Source organism: Sphaerodactylus townsendi, linkage group LG04, assembly GCF_021028975.2.
Source record: "Sphaerodactylus townsendi isolate TG3544 linkage group LG04, MPM_Stown_v2.3, whole genome shotgun sequence".
NCBI classification, from domain to species: Eukaryota; Metazoa; Chordata; class Lepidosauria; order Squamata; family Sphaerodactylidae; genus Sphaerodactylus; species Sphaerodactylus townsendi.
Genome location: NC_059428.1, coordinates 135,472,179 through 135,498,100, shown reverse-complemented (window position 1 = coordinate 135,498,100; position 25,922 = coordinate 135,472,179). Strand labels below are relative to the sequence as shown.

General features: G+C 50.5%; 1 protein-coding gene across 1 annotated transcript; it reads right to left on the bottom strand.

The window, feature by feature from the left end:
* Positions 1-15,514: 15,514 nt before the first annotated feature.
* PCDH8 (protocadherin 8) lies at positions 15,515-22,740 on the bottom strand. The gene is made up of 3 exons (XM_048494693.1): positions 20,079-22,740; positions 19,464-19,671; positions 15,515-17,079 (listed from the first exon to the last, which is right to left on the bottom strand). Exons 1-3 carry the CDS (start codon positions 22,587-22,589, stop codon positions 16,706-16,708), a joined length of 3,093 nt encoding a protein of 1,030 aa, XP_048350650.1. The 5' UTR covers positions 22,590-22,740; the 3' UTR covers positions 15,515-16,705.
* Between the last annotated feature and the right edge of the window lie 3,182 nt (positions 22,741-25,922).

The following is a 25,922-nucleotide window of genomic DNA, read 5'->3' as shown; positions in this document are numbered from 1 at the left end:
CCAGAGTTCCCCTGGATAAAATGGCTGCTTTGGAAAGTGGACACTAATGGAAACATAGAATCCCACTGAAGTCCTCCTCCTAGGAATTCACAATTCCCAGTCAGCAATTCTGTTTGTCAGCATGGCCACTGGCTGTGCTGGTAGGGCTGATGGGCTGATGGGAATTGTAGTTCCTGAACATCTGGAGAGCCGCAGGTTCCCTACCCCTGCCCTAGACCTACCCTGCTCAGGCTCCACCCCTGAAATCACACACACACACACACACACCATTATTAGAAACATAGAAAGACAGAAACATAGAAACATTGTGTGTTCCTGCGCTGCAGGGGGTTGGACTTGATGGCCATTGGGGTCTCTTCCAACTCTATGATTCAATCATTCTATGATTCTAGAGCTGGAAGAGACCTCAAAGGTCATCCTGTCTGACCTCCAGCACAATGCAGGGAATTAACAATCATCTCTCTCCCCACCCACCCTCCGTTTCCCCAGTGGCCCAGAGAAAAGCCTCAAACCTCCAGTATTCCTGGCCAATCTGGCCTGCAAGAAAGTTCCTTCTTAGTTGGTTGGTCGGTGTTTCATTTGTTTCTTCTTTTCAGCATTTGGAAAATGGATTCCTGAATGACCCACCAGAGCCTAAAGCCGTTTAAAAACAGCAAGCCATCTACCTGTGTTGTGGCTGACCTAGCTTTCTGAGCCAGATGGGCTCCGCTTTCTGCTTCAGCTGCCTGGAGCTCTTTTTGTTAGGGAGAAAACCATCCGCTGAAGTTCACAGTGCTAATACATCCACTCGGTTTCAACAACAAGGAAGCGCAAGCTAGTAAAACGAACAGGAACTCAAGCGTATCTCCAAGTTTCGTGGATTTGTTTTTAAAAAAACATTTTGCTTGCAAGATGAACTGCACTTTCAGCTCTAACTGGAGAATGACTACAAGGTTTTGGCCTTGTCATTGAAGGCTGTGTGTGCCTTCACACACACGTGTGCGCGCGCGCGCACACACACACCCAAGCAGGGAAAGGGGGTCATTCTCTGTTTGCCCTTGAAGGCTTTGGCCAAAGTCAGCCAGGTCACAAACTGCCAGCACTTTATCGCCACCTACTGGGCAGCTGCCTTTAAATACTTGGGGGTGTGTGTGTGTCCGGTTCACAAAACAATGTTATCAACTTGCTTGAGCCAGCAGGTCTGTTTTGATGCTTTGGAAACAGGGCAAACAATCCTTTTGCTGGAGCTCCAAGGGTGACCCATAAGTTGGGGAGCTGTGTTAACAGCTGTAGGGCTGCCAACTCCAGTTTGGGAAATTGCTGAAGATTTGGAGGCAGTGCTTGTGAAGGGGGAGGTTTGGGATGGATTTCCCCTGGAATCCTGGATATACCACAGAGCCATTTCCTACAGGGGAAGGGCTCTCTGTAGCCTGGAGAGGGTCATAATTCCAAGAGCTCTCCAGGTCTCATTGGGAGGCTGACAGTCTTAGCCACAGGTGCCTATGCCTTCTCCAGCCTGCCATAACCTTTGGATTAGTACGTGACTGTGCCATCTTTCAGTGGCAGCACAGCTGGTAAGGGTTTGGCTGAGCCACAGAGGATGCGGCTGTTTCAGGGGAGAGCGGAAGATTCCTTGACGCTCTGGTTTATTATCATCGCTTCCAGTCCAGCTTCATTCCCGCCTCCCATTTTGCTTTTCGGGGATTAAATGTTACTAGAGGAAATGCTGTTAATAGCCTTTTGCATCCAGAGCATTTGTGAGGGAAAGGATTATAATAAATTAAATGCTTAAACCAGCCCCTGTGCAAGTTTTTTTTAAAAAAATTTTTTTGCCTTGGATCAAAATGTTTGTGCAAGCTGTTTAAACATTCAATTTATTATAATGGGGAAATATTGTAAAATAAGCATGTTAATTAAACTCAGGCTTAGCAACCGGGAGACAGTCAACATGGACACACTATAATGAATAGAGACAGGTAGAGTTTGTCTGCCCCCCTCCCCTTTTCTCATTAAGAAAATGAACATTTACATCTCGAAACCCTGCAGCTATTAGTTATTTTTAATGAACAATGCTGCTGTTTCAAAGCCGAAGCCCGCTGTATGATACAGCTGAGATATTGCTAGGTCAGGGAAGAATTTTGGCTAATTAAATTGCAGTGAAGTTCCTCGCCACAGATAATTGATTAAAGTCGTTACATGGATAATCAGCTTTGCAGCTAAGTAAATAACATGAAAAGTAACCTCCGATATAAAAGGGTCATGTGGAGGTGATAAAGAGGAAGCAAAGGCTGAAAGAAGAGAGGGGTTGGGATGGGGGCTAGAATAGACAGAAAGGGGATGCTCCCCCTTACACCTGACCCCTCCCCCCAAGCAGTTTGGGCTGGTGTGAAAGAAACCCCCTGGCTTCTTGGTAAGGCACGAGAAATGGTACAGATTTCCCACAACTGCCTCTTGTTTCCCTCCAACAAATCTGAAGCTAAGCAGCATCAACTGCCTCAGCATTAACAGCATCAATTAGAGTTCTCTGCCTCTGGGTGCGACCTGGAGATCGCCCCCCCCCCATTACAACTGATTTCCATGAGACAGAGGGGCTTTCCCCATTACAGAAGGGAGCTAAGGTCGACTCGGTTCCCTTCAGTGGAAGGCGATTCCAGGCTGTCCCCACAGCAACTGAGTTGGCCCCCTGGAACCGAGCTAAGTTGGCGGGATCATCTTGGTGCCTGTTTCGCTCCTCGATCGTGATTGGCGCTTGTGTTACAGCGGGAAACGGGAGCGTTCTTTTTTTTTTTTTACAGTTTTTACAGTTTACAGTTACATGCGCTTTCTGCCCGCCACGACTCTTCCGTTCTGCGCATGCCACAAAAGCGGCTCGTGATTGGTCGAACGGATGAGGTGTCGTTTCGATGCTTCCCCACTTCGAAGCTTCGAAGCAGTATCGACCTTGTTCTGGCAGAAAAGTGTAGTTCATAACTGCGACAAGGATGTTGCAGTTCTGAGGGGGAGGGGAACTGAGACAAAACAATGTTGAGCTCGTTGGCAGTGGGGATTCACTGAGGCGAACCTAGGTAGAAACCAGTTCAACTCTGTCAGTGGGGAAAGCCCCCAGAGATCAGTTAATGGCTTTGGAGGGCAGACTCTATGACATTATCCTCCCAAACCACACTCCTGTAATAGCAGGAGATATCCAACTTTCATCTGGAGGTTGGTAACTGGAGCACTTTTAAGAATGTTTCCAAATACTGAGCCGGGGCTGCCTGGAATTACAACTGATCTCCAGGCAACAGGTCAATTCCCCTGGCAAAAATAGATGCTTTGGGGTGTGGACCGAATGGCATTCTATTTGGCTGAGGCCCTTCCCCTCCCCTTCAGGCTCCTCCCCTGAATCGCCAGGACTTTCCTAACTCTGAACTGGCAACTCTATTTCCAGGGATGTAGAGAACGTCAAGTAGGCTTGCCAACCTCCAGGTGGGGGCTGGAGTTCTCCTGGGATTACAACTGATCTCCAGATGACAGAGAGATCAGTTCCCCTGGAGAAAATGGCAACTTCAAAGGGCAGACTCTACAGGAGAGGGTCTCCAAACTATGGCCCTCCAGATGTTCATGATCTGAGATTCCCATCAGCCCCTGCCAGCATGGCCAATTGGCAGAGCTGATGGGAATCGTAGTCCGAGAGCATCTAGCCATAGGTTGGAGATGCCTGCTCTACAGTAAAACTTTGAGTCTAGGAGAAATGAAAGCTCCCCCACAAGCACTGCCCCCAAATCTCTAAGGAATTTCCAAGCCAAAGCTGGTAACCCTAACTTTGGAGCAAACAGAGTTGCCACCTGAACTGGATGTGGTGCACTTACCATATGATGATGATGATGATGATGATGATGAAGAAACCTTTAATGGCATATATATATATAAATTATACAGTGGAAATTATAATTGGCTGGTAAAAAAGTTAAAAAAAAACAAGCATCATGAGAGCTGGAATATTAAGCCACTGAATTGGGATTGAGTCTACTAAGCATTTGGGAACGTTCAGTGATGACAACACACAAGAATCTAGCAGTTTGTTCGATGGTAACAGTTGAGTTGCTGTCTAACAAGAACAAAGTTTTGACAGCATCTGTAGTATTGCCTAGATCAGCTAAGAGAGGATTAAGTAGTCTTTCCCGCTCTACAGGATATAAAGGGCAATATAATAGAACATGATGGACGGTTTCTTCAAGACCAGGTCTGGTAGAAGAAAGAACATTGCATCACTTACCATATAGCCAGCACCTCTGGCCAGTAGACGGTGCTGTTCCATTACATTACAACTAAAGCTGAAGGTGAGTGACCTGTAATTTTTTCTTATTCTCTCCTGAGGAATCCTTTGAAAATTCTAGTCTAGAGGCCTAAGTTGTTGCAAACTGCAATAATTTATCCACTGTTTAATAAATCTTGTTTCAAGTATTATATTGGTGGTGGAGGAAAGGGCCATCAGCTGCTTGTTCTCCAGGCCTGGCTATCATGCCTTGGCAAATAATTAAAATGTGTGTTGTTGCCTGTGACCATTTTTGCATTTGTACAGTCCACAAACTAAGTCTTCTTGATCAGTGAAGAAGAGGCACAGACATGTCCTCCAGGGTCCTGGTCAGGTCGTTAAAATGACCAACTTATTAAGCACAGAGATAATTTTCAGAATTACTCTTCTTTCCACTCGTGTAATAATTGGGCAGGTTGCTCCAATGTGTGGTGGATACACCATTTGCTTTTTGCATTGGTGAAGCTTGGGAGATACCTCATAATCACGAGAACTGATGTCCAGATTTGTTACTTCTCCTTTTAGTTGTCAACACAAGTACTCTGTGGCAAGAATACATTGTGTTGAAACCAGCTTGGAAAAACTTCTCATTCTGTGCATGAAAAACAGTGTGTTTCTGCCAGTCTTTAAGAAGGCCATTTCAGAAGCTGCAGTGTGCAAACCTATCCGTGCATTGACTGCTATTTGCACCAAGTAATGCTGTAGAAAGACAAACAGAGACACCAGAATCATATGTCTCATCTTAAAATATTAAATACTAATTTTTAACAAAGCGCCTTTTGAACTGGAAGTGGAAGCAGCATTGGATATGCTGCAGTGGCGTTGGGAGCAGCTGTAACAAAACAGTAGGTGTCTGCACATGTGCTGTTGTCTTCCCCCCGCCCCCCAGCAATTGGATGCTTTCAAGTCTGAATGCAGCCAAACTGTGTGCCAAATGTTTGCTACCCGTGAGCAGGATACAAGCCGGACTGGTAGTTGATTGAGCATCACGGATAGTTTGCTTGCTCCCTTCTTCTCTCTACCCAGGGAACCTGCAATCACACACAAACAGGCTACTGAGCAATATTACAAAAACCTTTCAAAAATATCAGTTTCAGGCAGAGGTGGGATCCAGCAGGTTCTCACAGGTTCCCGAGAGTAGGTTACTAATTATTTGTGTGTGCTGAGAAGGGGTTACTAATTGGTGATTTTGCCACGTGATTTTGCTCTTTAGTTTTCGCCCCTCCTTTCAGCTTAGTAGCCATTAAGAACTTGAAGCAGTTCTGCTTGGGAGGTGCACCCGGCGTCGCGTGGCAGCCTGGCGCCTGCGTGCATTCAAGTTTCCAGCCCAAAGACCCGAGCGCAGCGGCTGCATCCCGTTGCCACAGCTCCCCGCCTCCCAGGAATGCCCGGCCACGCCACCGTCATGCCCTCTCGCCTCACTGTGCAGCTCCCATTGGCATCTTACGCCACAGTTTGAATCCCACCACCATGGGAATCTGTTACTAAAATTTTTGGATCCCACCACTGGTTTCTGGAGGTGGGATAAGTTCTGAGCACAGTATGCAAAGTGGGGGAGGAGGCCAAAGTCTGTTGGAATTGAGCTACCCATGTGCACTGTGCATCGAGTCAGAGCCGAGGCACGGATCCAGGAAGGGAGTTAATGATTCAGGAGTGGATTGGGGGGGGGGGGGGCAATTCTGCAAAGGATTGCATAAGGCAGCATCTTCTAATCTAGAACATTACTGTCCTACTGTTTATCATTGTCAGCCATGGGAAGTCACACCAGTTAAGACCATCCTGTCACGCTGGGTAACCTGGAAGGTGGAAGATCAGCATGTGTTTCCCTGACAACCTCTAGACTGCATATTTTTTTGCACAGCTTGTTTCAAGCGAACTTATTGTTGAAGGAAAATTGCCTCAAAATAACAAACGCAGTAGTCTGCTCACCACCTCAATGTGCGTGGCAAAGAAATGTCTTTGGAGCACTAGAATTTCAGGCGAGCGATCTATTCAAAACCACTTCATAAATGGTGGCTAGCTAGAATAGGCAGGTGGCAGGGAACTGATAGGGTTGTCTTCTTTGGCTTGGGAAATCCCTGAATAATATTTTTGAAGGGGAGGGTGGCATTTGGGGAAGAGGTGGTGGTGGTGGTCCCTTAGTGGATTATAATGCTAGTGAGTACACTCTCCAGAGCAGGCGTTTTTTTCCAGAGGACCTGTCTCTGACATCTAGAAAGCAGCTGTAATCCAGGAGATCTCCAGGTGCTAGCTGGAGAGTTTCATCGCCATGTGAAAAATCTAGTCCATTCTGTTTCAGATTAGCCTGTACACTCCCCCACACGCCAGCTGGGTGACCTTGGGCTAGTCACAGCTTTTCGGAGCTCTCTCAGCCCCACCCACCTCACAGGGTGTTTGTTGTGAGAGGGGAAGGGCAAGGAGATTGTAAGCCCCTTTGAGTCTCCTATAGGAGAGAAAGGGGGGATATAAATCCAAACTCTTCTTCTTCTTCTTTCTGGAAAATGGTCCAGGCAATGCAATGTATGACACTCTCCCTCCCTACATCAGTCTTGCAGAGGGCCCTGAGAAGAAAGCGAGGTGCGGTTGTGAATTCCCCATGAAATTCTCCACATCCCTCCCCCCCCCGTTACTATTATTAGCCCCCCAGCTGTTCTGGAAATGCGCAGTTTGCCCCACAAATACATCATCAGGTTGTCTATTACTGCATTTCTGTAGCATTTGATGTGCGCTCAACCACACCCTGAGCAAGCAAGAGAGACTCGCGTATGGTTGCCAGCTCCGGCTTGGAAGATTCCTGGAGACTGGCTGATGGGGGGGGGGAGACCCTGGAGAAGGTTGAGTTTGAGGAAGGGATGGAGCTCAGTGAGGATATGAGGATGCCGTAGAGTCCACTCTCAGAAGCCACCATTTTCTCCGGGAAAACTGATCCATTGGAGATTCCGGGAGTTTGGAGATCCACTGTGATTCCGGGAGAAGCCCAGGCACCCCCTGGAGGATGGCAACCCTTAGGGAAAGAGTTGACGGCTCCATCATTTTTCCTGAGCAGCTGGAAGGTTCAGGGGCACCCTTTACATCATAGGTGTCAAACTCGCGGCCCTCCAGATGTTATGGACTACAGTTCCCATCATCCCCTGTGAGCATCATGCTGGCAGGGGATGATGGGAACTGTAGTCCATAACATCTGGAGGGCCGCGAGTTTGACACCTGTGCTTTACATGGTTCCATTGAAAAAACAACAACATCCTTCTTTCTGTGCTGTGTCAACATTACCCCTAAGGCAGTGATGGCGAACCTTTTCGAGACCGAGTGCCCAAATTGCAACCCCAAACCCACTTATTTATCGCAAAGTGCCAACACGGCAATTTAACCAGAATACTGAGGTTTTAGTTTAGAAAAAAATGGCTGGCTCCGAGGCGTGCGTTACTCGGGAGTAAGCTTAGCGGTAGTCGGTGGCTTTGCTTTGAAACAACCGTTCAACTCTTCCAACAAGTGAATCACGACCCTAGGAGGGTTTACTCAGAAGCAAGCCCCATTGTCAGCAACCGAACTTACACCTAGGTAAAGGATCGTGCTTTAGTTCTTCGCATGAAAATCAGTGGGGTTTATCAGCACTTAACAGGGTTACCTACACTGCTTCCCCAAAACTAGGTCTTAGGTTTAATGCTAATAATCGAGTCCAGCAGCCCAGGCCAGCCTAGATGTGTGGGGAGGGGGAACTCTGTTTGCGCGTGCCCACAGAGAGGTTCGCCACCACAGCCCTGAGGCTATGGTATAGAGGTGGTTTTAGGCATGATTTTGTTACTTGCATCATCGCTGCCTGGCCCAGTGAAGGACAGCTGTTGGAGGAGGGTTTTAAGAATTATCTGAGATACAACGACATTGGCAAAACTTACTGGTTCATAAAGTGGCCGTTGTGGGTTTTCCAGGCCGTGTGCTAATTTCTGCTCCTAACATTTTGCCTGCATCTATGGCTGGCACCTTCAGAGCCATGTTACAGAAGATGTGTTTTTCTCCATGGCACACTGACTACCAGTCTACGGCCCCGCAGCCTGGAAAACCCACAACAGCCCATTGATTCATGCTGGAAAAACCTTTGACAAGACACTGTTTTGTAAAGCTTTGAGGAAGTAAACTGAAGTTGTTTTGATTTCCCCACCCTTGAGAAACATTGATCCCTTATTGAGTATTGGCATAGAAAGCAGAAAAATGAAACCAGCAATCGAATTCTCACAGTTGTCGTGTTACTGACAGGACTTGAGGAAAAAACCTTGTCCCTTTGATTGAAGGGATTTGATTGAAATGTGTGGAGGTAAACCACGCCACCCAGTAAATGGCATCCCATTCAGCCTCTATTAAAGGGACAGGACATTCTTCTCCAGGAGGGGCATGAGGCAAACTGTAGCCCTGGGCAAAACCTGAGTTGGATGCCCCCCCTTCCCATGGGCGGCCACTCCACCACGACCAATTTTTTTTGGCACCAGGACATTAGTGCCTGCAGGGGGTGCAGTTTTTAGGCTAGCGACACCAAAATTTCAGTGTATCATCAGGAGACTGTCCTTATGCTACCCCCCAGGTTTGGTGAAGTTTGGTTCAAGGAGTCCAAAGTTATGGACTCCCAAAGGGGGTGCCTCATCCCCCATTGTTTCCAATGGGAGCTAATAGGAGATGGGGGCTACAGTTTTGAGGGTCCATAACTTTGCCCCCCCCCCCCGAACCAAACTGCACCAAACCTGGGGGGTATCATCAGGGCAGTCTCCTGATGAGACCCTGAAAGTTTTAAGACTGTGCCTTCAGAAATATGCCCCTCAGCCTGCAACCCCCATTGACAGCAATACAGAAAATTCAATGCAGAACAAAGATTCTTGGGCAAATTTCTGGGATGTTCCTGCAGGGGGCACATTTTTGGATGTATTGGCACCAAAATTTCAGGGTATCATCTGGAAACTGTCCTGATGGGACCGCCCCCCCCCCAAGTTTGGTGCATTTTGGTTTAGGGGATCCAAAGTTATGAACCCTCAAAAGGGGTGCCCCATCCACCATTCTTTGCTAAGGAGATGGGGGCTACCCTTTTGAGGATCCATAACTTTGGACCCCCTGAACCAAACTGACAGAGACCAGTTCACCTGGTAAAAAATGGCCACTTTGGAAGGTGGGTTCTTCGGCTTTAGACCCCAGTGAAGTCCCTCTCCAAACGCTGCCCTCCTCAGGGTCCATCCCCCAAATCCTCAGGTATTTCCCAACCTGAAGGTGGCAACCCCTCTTCAGATCCAGGCCAGCCACAAACTGTTCTCCTGGCATAAACTGACAAGTCTTTGGGATGCCTCATGATTCCCTTTTGCCTTCCATGGCTGCGAAGATCAAGGGGGGTGGGGAAACAAAGCAGCCTCTTTCTGACCGTCACAAGCCACAACATTGCTTCTGGGGGCCAAATGCCAACTAGGAATGGGTTGCTTCTGGCTGGCAGAATGCAAATAAACATTTCCCCTGTAGCCAGAGTGGATCCTCACTCTCTTTTTCCTCGATGGCCATCTGCTCCATTTCTAATTTGGCTCCCAGGGCAAAAAAGTGGTTGGAGCCCCCCCTCCCCCTCTTCCTGGGAATTCGCAGCAGTAAAAGCCAATTTTATTTTCCTTATGACTGGATTTTACATCCTTTATTGTTGCAGGGTCCCATCCAAACTCCAGATGGGATTTCAGCAACAGACAAGCAATTGGCAGCCGAGGGGGAATGCAGGGTGTCCAGGTGGGTTTTTTTTGCCCCACACAACCCAGGTTGTAAGCAGGGGTTTGCTGTTCACCACTTTGTGCCATGGGGCTCCTTGCAAACAGACAAAAGGCAAACAGACACATTTCAAATTCTTCTAGAGTTTTGTATGTTAAATCTTTGAATTACATTATAAATATACTGCTTTACAACAGCTTAACAACAACAACAAAAAAACTATCCTGCCCTAAGAGATTTTCAATGGAAGAGTCACAAAGCAAAGTGGGCATTTTTAGTAGAATCAAGCCATCAAGGGTGGAGGATGGCTGAGGGGTATTGAAATCTCATTGCACGACAACCAAGATGTGGAGAACAGTTGAACATTTTTAAGACCGACACCTGTGACTTCTATAATACTTGGCAATGGGCCACCCAAGTCACTGTTAACGTGACTGGACTGTTTTGTTGCTGACACACACATTTGACACACACAGCTGGGCCAGGATAAAAATCTCTTGTCTCTTTGACAAAGGCTTAATAGAATGTTATTTATTTATCTTTTATTTATTGATAATTTATTAATGCCACCTCTTCAGGAGCCAGCTGGAGGTGCTTTACAATATATATATGTATATATATGTATATATATATGTATATATAGTGTGTGCGTGTGCGCGTGTGTGTGTGTGTATATATATATATATATATATATATATAAAAATCAAAATATTAATTAAAAGGAACTGAATCACTTTCTGTTTATGACTTTTGTTGTGAAAACAATTATGATGATACTGAGGAGCAGCAGTGGTGTAGTGGTTAAGAGCAGGTGCACTCTAATCTGGAGGATTAGATCCAACACATGCCAGCTGGGTGACCTTGGGCTAGTCACAGCTCTCTGGAGCTCTCTCAGCCCCACCTACCTCACAGCATGTTTGCTGTGGGGGCGGAGGGGGGGGGAGGGAAAGGAGTTTGTCAGCCCCTTTGAGTCTCCTTACAGGAGATAAAGGGGGGATATAAATCCAACTCTTCTTCTAATCTTCTTCGTCTACTGATTTAAAAATCCAGTATTAAAACCCCAGCCCAGCATTAAAAAACAGACCACTGACAGTTTAAAGTAAACTGTCAAACTAAAATAGTTTTTAAAAGGTCAACCCTTTAACTGAAAGCCAACAAAAATGTTTTGTCTTGGAGTTTAAAAAAATGCAATGTAGGCGCAGGGTGAGCTTAAAGGTACAGTAGTGAGGAGCTACTACTGAGAAGGCCCCCTCTGTGGTTGTAACCACCTCACCTCTGAAGGTATGAGAATGGAAGGCAGGGCTTATGAAGTTTGCAGTGAAGAACGTTAACCACACATTAAGCCCCAATCAAAGGGGCAGGACACCTTTTCTCCAGATCTGTAGGAGAATCTAACATCACACAAACATATATGATAAGGGAAACACATCTGATTGTATCCCAGTTCTTATTTTCCAGATTGGGAGCTGTCAGCTTAAACAAGGACATAAGTATGTACACAATTTACACACTGACTCAAAGATCCCCACAACTTTCTGGTTTCATGCAGTTCCACTCCACAGAGGCCACACTTGAAGTTAACCAGGTAAACAATTGGACACCCTCCTTGCTGATGCGACCATTGTAGTTAGCTTTGGTAGAACGATGCCTCCCACGAAGATCAGCATCCCTTTTGCCAAAGGTTTCTTTAGACAAAAATATAATTTAAAAAGGACATCTAGGCCGATTATGCATGGCAAGGTTGCTGTGACTTCAAAGAGAATTGGCCAGGGAGTCTTTGTTTTGGGGCATGTTTAGCATTATTACCCAACACTCTGTTTGCAGCGAGGCAGGCATTACCCTCCACCTGGCTTTTTGCTTGTGTCTGAGGGGGTATCATGCATGCGTGCTTTAATTTTTAATATAACCTTTAATCTTATCAATAGATTGATATATCAGCATTAAAAAGGTGAAGAAAGGCAAAAAGTCTTGAAGACGGCATCTGTACACGTTGCCCGATCACTGATTGTCCTTTATGGTGGGAAGTGAGGGGGGGGGGGGGTAAAGATCTAAAGATATGCAGGAGTGGGAAGGCCAAGGCTGTGACAGAAGTGATACGGCAGGACAAGAAGCAGGAAGTAGTCGGCAACTGGGAGGAAGGTGAGGGAGGAGCATGCAAAATCCGAGGGAGTGGGGGTGGGGTGGGGGGTAAGACTAGGTAGGCTGGCTGCAGGAGGAGGAAAGAAGTCCGGGGCAAAGCTGTGCCAACTGGCAAATCCTTCTCACTCTGGCACTGAAGCAAAATTAAAATTATGATATAAGTGGATTTGCTTGCCTCTGAGAGAGGGGAAAGTGAAAGCAGGCCTAGGGGAAATATGTCTGTACAAGAAATCTTGCCATGGCGGATATCCACCTCTACCATACAGCAGGGGTGGAGTGAGGGGGAACTGTGCCCAGGGCAACCCCTGCCACTCTCCTGCAGGGGTATACACCCGGTGCATCGCCCCCCCCATCCCCTTGGCACTACGCCACTGCCATACAACCAACACCTTGTGCATAATTGGTCCTGGTGTCGGGGAGGGGTACTGAGCCATTTCCCTTCTGCCATTTTCCCATGGAAAATCACCATCTCGAAGTGGGTTGTACCTTTCAACCAAACTCCAGCATTTTGACTTCTGCTGTACTGGAGCTCTTGGACTAAGTTCTTTGGGCCAGCTGGGGTCCCTCAGCCTCAGAGGTGAGATCCGGCTTCCTCTGACAAAGGACAGGGTTAAAAAAGGGTAATAGATAACCTGTATGGTTTGCAAGATGAGGTGTTGACTTATAATATGAAATAGGAGCCAGCTTTTAAACTGTATCCATTATGCAGTAGTTCATAACCGAAGCATTTAAAACAAAATAGGCAAACAAAAGTTACGGGCAACAGAAAGGATCATGGTGGGTTTTTGAGAATGGGAAGCAGTGGAGAGCTGAGGAGGGTGAAGAAAAAGAGGACAACGGTAGATTCTGGGAAGGAGAGCTAGTATGAAAGAACAGAGCAAGCGAGAGGGGCTGTGAAGATCCAGAAGGCTGGATTTGAGCCCAGTAGTACCTCAGAGACCATCAAGATTTTCTGAGAGTCAGAGCTTCCTTTGACAACCAGGAGTCAGAATAAGGGTCTCTGAGTATCCCAGTCAGAAGGTGAGATAAGTGCTGCAAAGAAAGCAGTCATGATGTAGAGGTACAAGTTGACCATGTTATGGACTCAGGGATCCCCTTTTCTACATGCATCCAATGAAGGGAGCTGTGACTCTTGAAAGCTCAAACCCACAAATCTCGTTGGGGTGCAAGAATTGCAGAGGATCTCCTTCCTTCCCTGCTTGTATCTGATGTATGTTGGGCTGTGACTCTTGAACACTCATAACTCAAAAATTTCATTGGTCTCTTAAGTTGCTACTGGACTCGAATGCAGCTGTTCTTCTGCAGATGGTGCTCTGAAACGTTCCAAGAAAGGTGAACGATAGGAGGAAGAAGGATTTAAGATCTGGAGTGGGGAGACCCCAAGGAGCAATGGTTAATGGGAGACTGATGCAAAAAGGGGAGTTAGGTGATAAGTCAAAAGGGCAGGATGTGATTGGAATATTGGAGAAGGGATGGGAAAAAGGACACAGGGAATTGCAGGGTGTGAGAAACACATGGAAAAATGGTCAGGTGGGAGCTGCTAAAGTTAGAAACACAGGAGAAGGAAGGAGGGGAGCGATCAGAAAAGAAAAATATCAATGTGAAGAATCCAGGAAAGGATAGAGTATGAGGATGGCAGCCAAGTTAGATGGAGCAAAGGAAGGGTTACAATTTAAGAGGTGACCCAGCATGCTGGCAGGGGATGATGGGAACTATAGTCCATAACATCTGGAGGGCCACGAGTTGTCACCTATGTTCTCCAATGCACCTTTCCTTTGCCATGTGGCCTCCTCCCAACCAATAATACAATGACCAAATTGTAAATGTCCTTGTGCCTCCAAGATATGGTGTGTGTGTGTGCGCAGCTGAACCAAAGCTGGTTTTCTAACTCCATCACGACAGCCTGCACTTGCCAGAATCTTTTCTTCTACCCCCAGCTGTTGGGTGGAGCTACACAATCTCCTGCTCTGTTCTTATCAGTTTACTCCAGGAGTCAGGACTACTCCAAAGGAGTCTTAAGTTTGGAAAGAGCTCTCAGAATTCTGTTAGAACCATGCCAATAGGAAACAAAATGTATTATAGTTATAATTACCATGGTCATTATGGATTTATTAGGTAAAGGCAGTCAGTCCCCTGTGCAAGTACCAGATTATTGACTGACTCAGGGATGACATCACATCACAATGTTTACTAGGCAGACTATACACAGCGAAAATACATAGTTCTGTTAGAGATTCCCAGTTCTCTCTTCCTCACCCTGACATTACAGATTTCAGGATTCCCAAGTAATACACCAGAGTCCAACAGTACATTAGGGACCAAGATGATCTTCTGGGTAGAGGCTTTCAAGAGTCAAAACTTCTTTCCTCAGATACAAGTAGGAGTGAAGAGCCCTCAGGCCTTATATTGCAGTCAGAGAAATCACTCTTCAGCAAATTCAAGCCTATTATGTCCTGTTTTCCTACAGATCACCAAATATCCGATCCCTCTCACGTACCACCTTTCTCTACTGTTTCCCACCCATTTTTGCCTCGTACGTGTCCTTGCCAAATGAAATCCTCCAGCCCATCTCTAGTGCATTCCCTCGATAGTGGAATATCTAGGAAAGAGAGAACCAAATTTTACAGTACATCAGCAGGGGAACCTGTTTTGAGATGAGCAATTACCTGCATCATATTTTCAGGATCAAATGATGTATCTGATCCACCTCACTCCATTTCACACTCCAAAAATCAAAGGGTGAATGCAGCGCACATGCGACAAGTGAGCTTACTCGGACGGACTGAAGCTGTTTCCTGTCTTTAACTCCATGATGGAGTTTTAAAACGTTCTGTGGAGTATGCAAGTTGGGTCCAGAATTCCCACCCTGTGTAAAAGTCACGAGTTGCAGGTTCTCAATTCCTGTGTGTGGGATGCCCAATTCAGACCACAACTGGAGGGCCTATGCTAAAGTCTCTCTCCCTGCTCTACTTTAACCTAAAACATTAATGGGGACACAGGTGTACCTCTGCGTTTTCCTAGGGCACAAACAACACCCCCTTGGGATGGTTACAGATTGTGAAAATGATGCAGGTGGGGGAAGTCATGCCAGTCATTATCTGAATTAGACACTCCATGGATGGGAGTTGAGAGTCTGTGACTCGGGGCTGTTACACGGCACACCACCCCAGGAGGGGACTCTGGACCCAGCCTCCGTTCCTTGCACTGAAAAAGGAAATCTAAGGTTTGCTTTGCCTGGTGTGCCAAATGGCTGGGAGAAGGGTTTGGAAGCAGAGTGGTTGCAGCAAAACACTGCCAAACCTTACTATTTGCCGGATTTGGCAACCAGTTATCTGTTGCTTCACCTGCAGTCCTGCTAAACAAATGACTCACAAGAACCCCTCCAAACACACAGGACGTCCTTTATTAGGGTGTATATAAGTGACACAGAATCATTAAATCACATTGCGTTGGAAACAGATCATGGATTCTAAAAACACCAGTCACACTTGGCCAGGTAGGCCTTCCAATACGTCAACTTGCAATTAAACTAACTTCTCATTCAATGATGCAAAAGACGGTTCCTTCAGTTCCTTTATATACAGTCTGCCTTTCTTCTTTCCTTTTGTGTGAGTCTTTCAGACTGTTGCTTTAGTACGAATGACTGGTTTTGTTCCCCAAGTTTTCTTATATAAAAATAGAATGAAATTTCCCTTATGTACAAACTTTACATTACATAATATACAGATTTTTAAAAACAAAACTTACATAAGAAGATGGCTTATGGTTGAAACAAAAGAGCAACGTTGAGGGAAAAAAATTAAATACTCCACATTTCATAAAAATTACATTAACTACAAAGAGGTTTTTTTGTTTGCAAATACCAAACAGTACCAACTTAATTGGGAATCTTTCCCAACCACACACACACACATCATATACATATACGCACACACGCAAATGAATGAAAAAGGTTTGAGTCCAGTGGCCCTTTAAGGCCAACGAAGTTTTATTCTAGGTATAAGCTTCCATGTGCATGCAAGAATAAACGATACCAAGAATAAACCTTTGTGGGTCTCAATGGTGCCGCTGGACGATACCTTTTTTTCTGCTGTTTCAGACCAACATGGCTACCCAACTGAAACTACAGAAGTCAAAATGTGTGTGCATACGTATATTAAGGCACATTTTTAAAAATTCTTCTATACATCACTGGACCTGCTCAACTTAAAAATGCTTGGAAACAGCCTGGCTTGCAGTGTGGACCGTGAAGGGGGCATGCGACAGCGGGAGGTGGAAGTGACAGGAGCAGAGTTTCACTTTTCTCAAGAGAGGTGATGGGATACAACTTCCCCTTGGACTCTCAAAAACCTGAAGGAGATAGCTGGGGCCACTGAGCTGCAGAAGAAACACTTTGCACATGCTCAGAAGTCCTGTCCTGACCAGCCAGCCTGCAATGCAGGAAAGATCCAACAGCCCAGGCAGACGTGTGACTTTGAAAATCCGAGTTCTGGGTGCGACACCGTCTCCTGAAATGATGCCAGTGGTCTGGCGCTTGTGAGCTTCAGCTCAAGATAAACGCCGAGCAGCTGTTCAAACTTTTTGAGTAGAATCGGATGGAGGTCCTAAAAAGCGCACCGGAGAAGCCTGGAATAAGGGCACAGAGATCTCCTGGAGGTCCGGTAGCCGCCCCGGGTGAGGAGGGGACCGCAGCGTGATTGTCCTCTCAAAATCCCTGTGCAGAACTTTCTCGTAGACGCTCTGCAGGCCCACCGTCTTGGGCAGCTGCGCCTGGTAGAAGTGGTCCCGGCGGAGCGAGTCTCTGGGCAGCGAGGTACTCTTGCAGAAAGTTGACAGCTGAGCCTTGGGATGGGGTGAAGGGTGAGGGTTGGAGCGGCCGCAGGATGGGCTCCAGCACCGATCCGAATGGCCCAGGATCTTGCATTCTGCAGTGCAAGCCCACAGCCCTGAAAGATGCAAACAGAGAAATGGGTTGGCCATCACCGCCCTGCTTATCAGGTTTACAGGGGAGCAGCAGACTGGGGGCGTTTGGGGAAGGGAACGTTCACATGGCTAAGGGTCAAACTATGCTGGGGAGCCATGACTGTAAAGACCCCCTCCTCCACCACCACCACCCCGCCCAAATTGGGATTAAACGGCCACTGAGCTTGCAGTCTTTGGGGCAGATAGTGGAATTTACTCCTAGTCAGAACTACATCTGGAACAGGGACAACAGGCAGATCAGTTCTATCTTGCATCTCATTGCTTTGCTGTGCTGCTACACGTAGAACCTTTCTGTATCCTTTTAAGCCCACTGACAGAAGAACGCAACTCTGCTTCAGATGCCTCCGTTGCCGCATAACATCGTGCCTTAATTTTGCACTGACCATATTTGTGAAGGTTCTGAAACTCCACTGCCCAGTCAGCCTGACTGCCATCTAGTGGTGAATCTGCCAAATGCCCACGGCATAGTAGTCCTACTCAAACACCTCAGTCACCTTTGAAGACTCCCCCAGACCTCCCAAAGAACATGCACAAATCATGCCCCACTGGCTGTCACTTTTAGCTGGGCTTCCTTCCCATATTGTGTTAGCTTAGACAGAAGTACATGCCCCAGAAAACACTGCTTCCCCATTTTGCAAGGTTTTCAATGATATTATACACCAAGATGCAGAGGGCACGCAGCCTGGAATTCTATCTGCACAAATCCAAAAAAGGCAGTTACTCTAAATAGGCATGAAGGAGCTAGAAAAGATGAATCACCAGCAACCAAATTCAGGTTAATTCATGCCACAGTTTTCCCCATTGCTACACGGGTGTGAAAATGGAGCAATGAAGATAGCCGACAGGAAAAAAATAAGACTCCTCTGAACCATGCTGCTAAAGGAGAACGTTGATTCATGGGGTCGCTGTGAGTCAGGAACAATTTGACAGCACTTAACCCACACATTATTAATATGTAGTTTTACTCCAATCTCTTATAAAGACAAAGGATTGGAGGCTGGACCTCATTGTTCAGGTACGCAGGTGCACAGGAGAAGGAGGATGAAGGAGATATTCAGGGGCATTTACAGAAGTGACTGGCCCACCTTCTGAACGTAAATCCACCTTCGCTTTTTATTTTATTAGATTTAATATCTCTTTTAGGCTCTGACTTCTAGGGATGTTATCAATATCAACAATCAAGTTCCACCCGTGGCATACATATACCCTCCCTACCAATTTATTCTCACAACATCCCTGAAAGGTGGCATCCAACCCAAGCTCACCCCTTTTGTCTCTCAGCTCTGAAATCTGCACTCTTTGGTCCAAGTCCAAACGGCACTGGCTCACAGGGGCCCAGTTTCAGAGAGCAGCCGCCCTGCTTTTCTACATTCAAGCCCAGCACCACCACAGAGACTAACACAATGTTCAGGATACGGGCTTTAAAAAAATCAAAACTCCCTTCATTTGATTGAAGGAGAATCCCTGGGATCTCAGTAAAAAAAGGTGTGTGTGTGCTGCAATGAAGGCGCTCTGGATTGCGCACACAGCAATCAGCTTGATACCATGAAAATCTTTTTGGTCTGTAAGCTGCTATCAGACTAGTCCAGGGGTGTCCAACTCTGGCGCCCCAGATGTTGATGGACTGCGACTCCCATCGGTCCCTGCCAGCATGGGAATCATAGTCCATGAACATCTGTGGTGCCAGAGTTGGACACCCATGGACTAGAATTTAGCTGTTCATAGGGCTGTGTATCCCCTACACCAAAGGTGTCAAACTTGCGGCCCTCCATATGTTATGGACTACAGTTCCCATCATCCCCTGCCAGCATGATGCTGGCAGGGGATGATGGGAACTGTAGTCCATAACATCTGGAGGGCCGCAAGTTTGACACCTGTGCCCTACACAAAAGCAGTACAAATCCTAGTTTCCTAATCTGTCAACAATTCTTACACATCCTCTCTGGACAGTTAGTAGATGAAGGAAGACTCCAGGACAGGTGTGTGTGTGTGTGTGCACATCAGCCTTGTACTACAAAAAAACACGGCTGAAGCCCTCACCCAGCTGTTAAGGATGCCTGGAATTCTTTGATCAGGCTTCCCTACCTCAAAGAACTGGGTGAGAAGAACACTGCAAGTTCCTTGGCAAAACAGCATTCTAGGAAGATCACAAAATAAAATCTGTTTCTTGCCATTCAGGTGATGCAGGACGGCACCCCTGCTTGTGTCTTGAGTTTCACATCCACCTGCAGTTGCCACTTGAGAATCTCTGGGTGGCCACAATCCATGATGATCAGCTCTGCGTGTCTGGCACCCACGAGTTTGGACATTTCCCCTCCCTTTGAATGATGTGCTGCAGCAGCCTTACCGTTCTGCATGTGCGAGATGAGGTCCTTCTTTAGCGCATCTCCGCTGATATCGGAGTCGCTGTCGTTGAAGTCGCTGTCCCCTTTCCCGCTGTCTTTGCCACTGAACTCCACCTCTCGGCCGGAGATGGTATTGAAGGAGTGGCCCTTCCAGATGGCTGCTGGGGGTGGGCCTGGCTCTTTGCTGTAGCTGGGGGTAGAGGCATAGGACTGGAAGCAGAAAGAGGAGGGAAGGGGGAGGGGGGGGGACAAGCCATGTTAGTAAAAGCAGCCTTTGGTTCAGCTGGAAGAGCAAAGATTTTTTAACACCCGGTTCCTTTACCAAATACCAGCCCCACAAAGCAGACCTCTTCCTAGTAAAACTGACTGATATTTAAATTAAAGAGGCTGCGACTTTTTCATAATGTAAATACACATTTACTGCTGGCTGATCCAAAACGCTAATGAAACTGATAGACTGACTGCAAGTGAAGCTTTTCCTCTGGCCAAGTTGTTCCCCTAACTACAGCAAACTTTCAAGCCACGTGGGCCGGCATAATTCTGACAGGTCCCAGGTAATAATGGTGCCCATTGATAAAGGAATAGCCCCGGCTGCCCTCTCCCCTGGTCTCCGGTACCTCTGTGTTGGGCTCCCGGAGTCTGCTGTGGCTATCGTAGAGGCTGGCGCTCTCTCGGCTGTTCTCCGAAGCGGGGAGGTCCTCGCTGGCTGGGGAGTGCTCCGGGCTCACGAAGGAAGACTTGCTGGGGAAGGAATGCACTTCGAAACTGCTGGCAGGGGGGCTGGCAGGCACCAGCCCCCCTCTGCCTTCTTGCCTGCCCGTCTCTGGGGGGAAGCTGTCCAGGGGCTCCTCCAGGGCCACCTCCTTCTCCTTCTTGCGCTTGTTGCAGGTGGTGGCTATGGTGATGATGGCCCCCAAGAGCAAGGTGCAGCTGCCGGCAAGGACGATGATGACGATCAAGGGGACGTCCCACTGTAGGGCCTTCCCTTCCCCCGAGCTGGCCTTGGCAACGGAGTCCCGGTTGCTGGAGAGAGGCGCCTCAGCCGTGACCAGGAAACTGACCGTGGCCGTGGTGGCGAGGGGAGGCTGCCCGCCATCCGTCACCGTGAGCAGCGCCTGATAAACATGGCCCAGGTGCTCCTCGGAGAGGCTGCCGGCAAGGAATATCTCGCCTGTTTTCTGGTTGATGCCGAAGAGGTCCGGCGCCCGGGGATCGTCGTCCAGGAGGGCGAAGCTCAGCTCAGCATTGGCGCCCTCGTCAGCATCTTTGGCTTGGATGTGTGCCACCAGGGAGTCGCGGGGGGCTTTGCTGGACACCAGGATCTCCACGGAGCCGTTGGCCGGGGCCGGCTGGGTGAGGACGGGCGCATTGTCGTTCTGGTCCACCACCCGCACCTTGAGCACGGCAGTAGCGGAGAGGGGCGGCGAGCCGCCGTCGGTGGCCAGGACGCGCACCTCCAGCTGGCGCAGGGCCTCGTAGTCAAAGGTGCGGGCGGCATAGAGGGCGCCCGTGGCCGGGTCGATGGAGACGTAGGTGTCGGTGGTGCCATGGCGGCTGTCGAGCAGGCGGTAGGCCACGCGGCCGTTGGACCCCAGGTCCGGGTCCGAGGCGGGCAGGGTGGCCAGGTAGGCGCCGGGTGGGTTGTTCTCGGGCAGGGCCACCTCGGCGCGGGGACGGGTGAAGCGGGGCGGGTTGTCATTCTCGTCGGCCAGGCGGACGGTGAGGCGGCGCAGGGTGCGGGCGGGGGGCAGGCCCAGGTCCTCCGCCAGCAGGGTGAGGTTGTACTCGGGGGTGCGCTCGCGGTCCAGGGGCCCGGCGGTGAGCAGGGCGTAGCTGGCCTCGGAGGCGCGCTGCAGGGCAAAGGGGGCGCCGCCTCCGTCGCTGCCGTGGGGCTCGGGCAGCAGGGCCACGCGCACCTGCCCGTTGGCTCCCGCGTCGGCGTCGGAAGCGCGCACGAGGGCCACTAGGCTGCCGGGCGGCGCCGCCTCGCTGACCCAGGCCGGGCCGGCGGGGCCGTCGGGGGCGGCCAGGGGGCTGATGGCCAGGACGGGCGCGTTGTCGTTCACGTCCAGGAGGCGGACGAGGACCTTGCAGGAGGCGGCCAGGGGGCTGGCGCCGGCGTCGCGGGCCTGCACGTCGAGTTCGTAGGCGCGCTGCTGCTCGTAGTCGACGGCGGCGCGCAGGCTGAGGCGGCCCGTGCGGGGGTCGAGGGCGAAGCGGGCGCGCGCCTCGGCGGGGACCTGGCCGCCCCACGAGTAGAGCAGCTGGCCGTTGGCGCCCTCGTCCGGGTCGGCGGCGTCGAGGGTCAGAAGTGGCCAACCGGGCGGCGCGTCCTCGGGTAACTCGACGGTGCGGAGCGCGCCGCCGGGGAAGGCGGGCGCGTGGTCGTTGGCGTCGAGGACGCGCACGCTGACGGCCGCGGTGCCCGAGCGAGCGGGGCTACCGCCGTCCTTGGCCACCAGCTCGAGGCGGAAGGAGGCCTGCGCCTCGCGGTCCAGCGCGCTCAGCAGCACCAGCTCGGCGCCCTTGCGCCCGTCGGCGCGGCTCTGCGCCTCCAGGCCGAAGTGCGCGTTGGGCGAGACGGCGAAGCTCTGCACCCCGTTGGAACCGGCGTCCGGGTCGAGGGCCAGCGCGAGGGGCAGCCGCGTGCCCGGTGCCGCCGCCTCCGACACCTCTAGGGCCAGCAGCGCCGCCGGGAACCGCGGCGCGTGGTCGTTCACGTCGCGCACCTCCAGCTCCACATGCACCAGGCCGTACTGCCCCGTGCCGCCGCTGCCGCCGAGGCTCACCACGTCGAAGGCCAGCACGCACGGCTCCTCCGACGGCGCGGCCGCCGCGCACAGCGCCTCCCGGTCCAGCGGCGCCTCGCCCACACTCAGCTGCCCGTCCCGCTCGCGCACCGCCACCCGCGCCGCCGCCGAACCGTTGCCCGGGGGCTGCAGCAGGCGGAAGCGCCGCTCCTCGCCCGGCGCCGGCGGGGGCAGGTCGTCGGCCAGCGTGCCGATCACCGTGCCCGGCGGCTGCTCCTCGTCCGTCGAGTAGCGCAGCGTCCTGCCCCCGACGGCGGCGCGCACCAGCAACGCCAGCCACACCAGCCGCAGCGCCGGCCGCCGCAGGAGGGGGGCCATCTCCCGGCCGCCGCTGCGGGGGGCTCCGCTGGTCCGCTGCCCAGGCGTGAGGCTGGTGGCTGCCCCGTCGCCGGGTCGGCCGGCTCCCACCTAGCCGCCGCCGCCGCGTTCTGCTCAGCTCGATGCAACCGCGAAGCCAGAGCGGCGCCTCCGGACCGGCTTTAATAGGGGGCGGGTATGCAAATTTGCGCGGCGATCAGCCAATGGCAGCGCCCCCTCCCCTCCCCTCCCCGGGCGCCTGGCGGGGCGAGCAAAGAGCCTGGCTGCAGGGGGGGGGGGTCGCCTCCTTACCCGCGCCCCCTCCCTGACGGAGCCCCCCTTTGTGGCTGCGGGTCCGCGCGGAGAAACCATACCGGGGGCGGGACCCTCTGAGCTGCCTCCCCTATGAACAGTAGCGAGCCCCAGTCCGGAGCCGGTGCGGCAGGTGGATCGCGCCCCTCAGCCCCCCTCCCCCGCCAGCATCCCCTGGATGACCAGGACGGCTCCGGACCTTTACCCCGGCCGGCCAGGTGCCTTCCCGACGTGACTCGGGCGCTTGTGTCCTGGGGAGGGGGCGCTGGACCTTTGGACAGCTCCCCAGCTGGGGACGGCAATTCCTCTCCCCAGGGTGCAACATCAAAAGCTGCTGGAGGCACCCGCACCGCCTTTCTGGTCTGAGGCGAAAAGGGGCTGCTGCGGCTTTGGACCCCGGGAATGGGCCGAATTGGGGACTCCCGCAATCGTTCCCGGGTGGTCCGGCGGCGAATGCCCTTCCCCGCCTGTCCTCCACCCCACCCCCTGGACTGCCCTCCTAGTGCCTCGCCGCCAGCCACCCAGGGGATCACACTCGACCCCATGACAGCGGGGATCTGCAACCTGGCATGGAACGGTGGTGGGTGGGTGGGAGAACAACAGCCCCCTCCTCATCCACTGAGATCTGTGCGTGGGTTTCTCTGCGCCTCCCGCGCCCCGAACCTGGGCTGCAGCAGCGCAAGGACAGGATGGGAAAGGAGGCTCTGCAAGAGAAGGGATCCTGGCCAACGGAAAGGGGCCAGGAGACAGGCAAGCTGGAGGGGGGGGGGGATCTTTGAGTTCCCCGCTACAATGACTGCAGCCAGAGCCGCCCCTCAATCACCCGGGAATCCCGCCTGAAGGCTCAGTGTCCAGGTTCAGCTGCCTGCTGTCATTTTGTCAAGTTAGACTTTGGGGGAGGGGGGCGGCTGGGACAAAAAGCATCCCCCCCCCAAGGCAGGGGGCACTGAGTTGGAAGGATCAGGGAGGCATGGAAACTCTCCCCTCACTCCAAAGAGGTGGAAAGAAGCAACAATGGCAAGACCCCCCCCCCCCAATTGTATTGCGGACTGGTAAGAAATTGTACTTGGGGACTTTGTAGTATATATTTTTGATGTGCATGTTGTGAGCCACCCCACTAAGGTGAGTAGGGAAATTATATGTCAAAATTAGAAATAAGTAAAATGACAGACCCTGCTGTTCCTTCCTCAGGAGTCTCAAACAGGGCCACCCCCCACCCCCCTTCTCAGAAGCAAGTCTCCCTCCATAGGGTTTCCTTCCAGGTAAGAGAGAATTCCTGAGCTGCTTTGAGAGATGGCCCAGGGCCACCTGTTGGCAGTCACTCACTGGGCAGGGGCACCACAAACCCCGGCATGCCCTGCAGTGGAATGTCCACCTCATTTCCTTATTTTATACCTTTCCTCTCCCCCCCCACCCATCCAAAACTGCTTACATTGTTCTTCACACCTTCCTTTTATTCTCACAATAACCCTGTGAGGTAGGTTAGGCAGAGAGGGACAGGCCCAAGATCACTCCCTCCCCCCATGCTTCCTCATTGGGATGCTGTGGTCTCCCAAGGTGAGCCTTGTTGCCTCCACATGGTGGTGGGCACCGTTCATGGTCTCAGGTGTTTGTCTTTCACACCACTCATCAACTGAACATTTGCACATAAATCATTGGCTTGCCTCAGAGCCATGGATTGCATTCCACTCCTCTCAAAGAATCACAGGATTTGGATTTTTGAGCAAAAAAATTGGGAAAGACCTACCTGTTCCTACATTAACAAGTCTGCATAACTAGTGAATAGCTTTAGTACTTTTCTCAGGTAACTGGAAGGGGATCGGTAACAACTTCTGCTTTGCGCCCAGGTCCCACGGCATCTCCAGTCGAAAGGACCAGGTTATAGGTGATGTGAAAAAGACCTTTATTTGCCCAAGACAAAGGGACCAAGCGTCTGCTTCTGTATAAAGCAACTTCGTTGTCCAAACCTAATACTTCCCACATTTTGTGGGACCCTGTGGTGTGTATATATTTATCCCTGCATAAAACAGCCGCATGAGGTTCCACTCATTGCAAATGAGGTTTACAACAGAACAAAAATGTAAGGCACCTGTTGATTGTGCAGCCAAGAGGGATCTTGTCCATGAACAGGAATGGCAGCCAACAAGCCTGGTCAGTTTTCCTGCAGCAGACAAACGTAGAACTGTCTCCAGTCCCTGCACTCGGGATCTTTCCTACACATCATGTCTGAAGCCACCCCTAAATTAACCCAGGTCTTCAGGTCCAGTTGTCTGCCCACTGTTGTGTAAACTGTCAACTTATCCCAGAATTGAAAAAGAAGAGTGGGGCACAGGGCCTACTTCCTTGTTGGCTGAAAGAGCAGGTTACTAAAGGGTTACTGAGTGCTTCAATCACAACATTTCACACTAGACCCCCCTCTCACAGTGTTCTGCATTTTCATATGGTTGAAGAAAGAGTTTTGTTGCTGAAAGGAAGGAGATAAAACAAGGATGTTGGATTGGAGCCTGCAAATCCAGAGGATCTCTAACCCATGGGTTCCAGACCTTTTGGACCCTCTGGGCACAATCTCAAAGGGTCAGTTCTAGGAGGCAAAGCCAACCACACAATGACGGGGAGTGAGATGAGATAGCAACTCTGACAACATTATTTAAACCTGCCTAGCTATTCAGATTCCTGGTGACCAATCAGAAACCCTGCTGGGCAGCAGCCCCACCTAGCTCCACCCCCTTTCTAAAAACACAGGTGGGCACCAGAAAAGATGTCGGTGGGCACCATCGTTGGGGACCCTGCCCTAGAGCAGAACAGCGGCTCTTAACCTGAGATCAGTCTTGGTAGTTCTTGTGGCCGATCTCACCCAATGCCTGATTTGTAAATGTTATTGAAAAGCCAAGAGGCAGCACGGCACAGAGTAGAAGCCAGCCAGCTGGGTCAGGGCATCTGGGCTTAAAGAACAAGGTCCCAATTCTGCTGGGCTGCGCAGCCAGCAGCCTTGGCCAGGGATGTCTATTGGCACTGACAGGCATCATCCGCAGAGGCATTTGT